This window comes from Merops nubicus, unplaced genomic scaffold (assembly GCF_000691845.1).
Source record: "Merops nubicus isolate BGI_N331 unplaced genomic scaffold, ASM69184v1 scaffold28155, whole genome shotgun sequence".
In the NCBI taxonomy this organism is placed as follows: Eukaryota; Metazoa; Chordata; class Aves; order Coraciiformes; family Meropidae; genus Merops; species Merops nubicus.
Genome location: NW_008612067.1, coordinates 3,112 through 6,349, shown reverse-complemented (window position 1 = coordinate 6,349; position 3,238 = coordinate 3,112). Strand labels below are relative to the sequence as shown.

The following is a 3,238-nucleotide window of genomic DNA, read 5'->3' as shown; positions in this document are numbered from 1 at the left end:
CGAGAAGGCGGGTGAGGCCACCCCCATCCTGCACGAGGAGGCAGGAAGCGCTTCTGCTGCATCACCCAGAGGTGAGAACGCCAGCAGGACCCACAGCCCGACCCAGAGGAGGGCAGAGCAACTGCTGTGGCCCCAGGGCTGAGGGGCTCTCCCACCCCGCTCCAGCTCAGCGAAGACACCCAGCAGTAGCTCTACACTTGCCCCCCGCACACGCCCCAGCTCAGAAGGCACGAGGTGCCTACTGAAGACACTAGGCAGAAGCTCCGACTCACCTTTTTGGCAGAGAGGACCAGCTTCTTGGCCGGTGGTGGTGATGTGGTGCTGCTCAGCTCCAGGGCGGTGCTGCCCAACGGGGAGGGTTTCAGTTTTGCCGGTTTGGAGTCTCCGGGGGCAGCTGGCTCACTGCCAGCAGCGAGGTCCGTGCCGCAGTCTGTGTCCTGAGAGGTGCAGAAGCTGCCAGTTCCATTCTTGGCCTTCTGGGACGCCTTGGCCAACGTCCCCACCACGCTGTGCGCTGGGCTGGCAGCGCTGCTGCTGCAGGAGTCCCTCTCCAGGGTCCCCGTGTTCTCCCCACTGCCCAGCAGCACCCTGCATGAGGTAGGCGGCCGCTTGCTCTCCCAGGAGCTCTGCCGGGGCAGCTCCACTTTGGCCCCGCTTGCATTGCTCGTGTGGCTGAAGCCCTGAACTGCTCTGGGTGTGGGAGGCAGCTGCAGGAAGGAGAGTGGCTTTTTTGGGAGGAAGGAGAGTTGCTTCTTGGGCCTCTGGGCTGTGTCGTGGGGCAGCGCCGTGGCCGTGTGGGTGGCTCTGAGGGGCAGTTTGGGGGACGGGGACCCAGCAGGCGGCTTTGACGGCGTGGTTCCGTTCAGCAGCTTCGGCCCCACCGTGAACGTGCTGCGGGCCACAGGGACCCCGAGCTCCTCCGGCCCCAGCAGCTTCTTCTCTGGCAGTGTGTCTGAGCTCTGGAGAACAAAGAGAAAGAAAAGTTGAGGGAGGAGAGAATTCAAGGAGCCAAGGACACAGAGCGATGCTGCCCTCCCCACCCGTCCCCAGCCCCACAAAGGAACCCTTGGCTCAGCAGGATCCCTCCCTGCAAACGCCCTCCCACGTGCAGCCCACGTGCCCTCAAGGGCATGGCAGGCAGAGCAGAGGGACAGCAGCTCCCAGCCCCGGGGTGTCTGGCTGAGAGCAGCCTTCAGGACTCACCCGGCCCATCGGTGGTGAAGACAGGGGCCCGTTGGTCACCGTTTTCTTGGCCTGATCCGAGACACTGCCAGTGCAGCCAGACAGGCTGGAGGCAGCTTTGGCAACGGGCCCCTCTGAGCCCTTCCTGGGGCTGGGGATTCTGGTGAAGGTAGAGAAGGTCACATGTCAACCATGAGGGTCTGAGCAACTGGAATGCTCTTGCCAGAGATGCACACAAGAAACAGGAGCCAGAAGCTCCGAGGCAATGAGGTGCTCTTGATGTACAGCAAAACCATGACAAGGGGCTGGCCTCTCCCTGCCACCCTCCTCTGAGCTGGTGCATGCACACGGGCGCTGGGGCTACTTGGGCCACGCTCCTTCCACACCAAGGTGTACCCCAAATGCTGGGAGCAGGGGCAGAGGGGCCGGGAGGCACAGGGTGCTCTCACCTCAGGTAGAACAGCACATAGGCCTGCTGGTTGAGGACCACTTTGATGTTGCTGAAGCGGACCAGGGCATCATTCATTTGATACCACTGCCCATTGCTGGCCTGCAGGAGAAGAGAGATTTGGTTTGGGCTCTGCTCCAAGACCCTCCCAGCATGAAAAGCAGACAGAACAGTGCCCATCAGCAGAACTGCTCTCCCCAAAACCCACAGGCAGCTGAGGGCAGGCAAGGGGGCCCTGTGAGAGCAGACCTCCATGCTTACTGCAGCTGAGCACAGCCCACACCCCCCATCCAGTGCTCCACACGCCTGTCTGCTGAGCCCCCTCCTTTCTGGCACTACAGGGATACAAGAGAACCCACCAGCCTCCAGCCCAGAGGTGCCAAGAGAGGCCCTGGGCTCACCTTCACATAGCAGTAGTAGTGTCCTGCATGGCAGCTGAACCCAGAGTGCACCAGCACTGCGTAGAGCCCGTACATGATCGGGTCCCCCGTTTTCTCAGACATGTAGGGGCGGACATTCAAGAACTCGGGGTACCCCACGTCCTGTGGAGAGAGGATATCTCAGGAGCCTGTGCAGCAGACAACTTTTGTGCTAGAGCAAGAGCAGCTCAGCTGTCCTGTGAGTCCCACCTCCCAAAGGAGGGGGACCTGCTATGCCCAGGCAGAGATCACAGTGAAGAAGATGCCAGGAGGAGCCAAACTCCCATCGCACCGTGCAGCTGGGGAAGGGCTGCAGGACTGTGGCGGAGCCCACGCTGGGCACAGGAGGAGCACCTCCCACCCGGGGCACAGGAGCACCTCCCACCCTGCTCTGGGCAGCAGGGCCTGGGCTGGCAGGTGGCCCCAGCTCTGGATTGCTGAGCGCTCACCTTGGTGATCTTGCGTCTCCCGAAGTCAGCGAAGCGCTTCAGCGACAGCGTGAGGACGTTGGAGGCACGGTGGATGGTGAAGCGTTTGCTGGCTGGCACCTTCTTCTTGCATCTGCACAGGAAGAGCTCCAGCTATTCAAGCTGTTCCACCACCCAGATGATTGCCAGCCCCGGCCAAGCGGCAAACCCCACGGGAACAGCCCTGCTGACAGCAGGCACCGCGCCAGGGCACCTGCCCACAGCCGTGGCTGCTGGCACAGGTTCCCCTGCGAGGGGGGAGCTGAGGAGTGGCAGCCTCCACTGCAGGCCTCCGTGGACAGGGACCTCTTGGTCTAGCCACGGAGCAGGTGGAGAAACCCTCTGGTCCTGCAGCAGGCTTTCCCCCGGGTTCCCACCAGCATGCCCAGGGCCCCGCCCCGCCCGCAGCCCCATGCCCACCTGGCACACATGTAGGCATTCTCCCCACCCAGCAGCTCGGGCCTCACGAACAGCTCCAGCGCCCGCACGATGTTTGCAGCTTGCTGCAAGGACACAGAATTGTTTAGGGTGGAAGAGACCTTTCAGTTCGAGTCCAACAGTTATCCCATCCCTGCCAGGTCCCCACTGACCCGTGTCCCTCACACCACATCTCCACGGCTTGGAAACCCCTCCAGGGATGGAAACTCCAGCCTGGGCTGTGGCTTGATAACCCTTTGGGGCAAGAAATATTTCCTAATGTCCAGTCCAACCTTCTCCTGGTG

The 3,238-nt window shown here is 62.2% G+C and overlaps 1 protein-coding gene across 1 annotated transcript in view; it reads right to left on the bottom strand.

Moving 5' to 3' along the window:
- The window catches only part of USP36 (ubiquitin specific peptidase 36), a gene marked incomplete at both ends in the record, with an annotated part of 7,795 nt that overhangs the window by 1,451 nt on the left and 3,106 nt on the right, over nucleotides 1-3,238 (bottom strand). Inside the window, 6 exons of the mRNA XM_008941441.1 lie at nucleotides 273-959; nucleotides 1,204-1,342; nucleotides 1,632-1,732; nucleotides 2,032-2,172; nucleotides 2,499-2,610; nucleotides 2,937-3,019. Coding sequence (XP_008939689.1) covers nucleotides 273-959; nucleotides 1,204-1,342; nucleotides 1,632-1,732; nucleotides 2,032-2,172; nucleotides 2,499-2,610; nucleotides 2,937-3,019 — 1,263 coding nt within the window. The remainder of the gene's footprint in view (nucleotides 1-272; nucleotides 960-1,203; nucleotides 1,343-1,631; nucleotides 1,733-2,031; nucleotides 2,173-2,498; nucleotides 2,611-2,936; nucleotides 3,020-3,238) is intronic.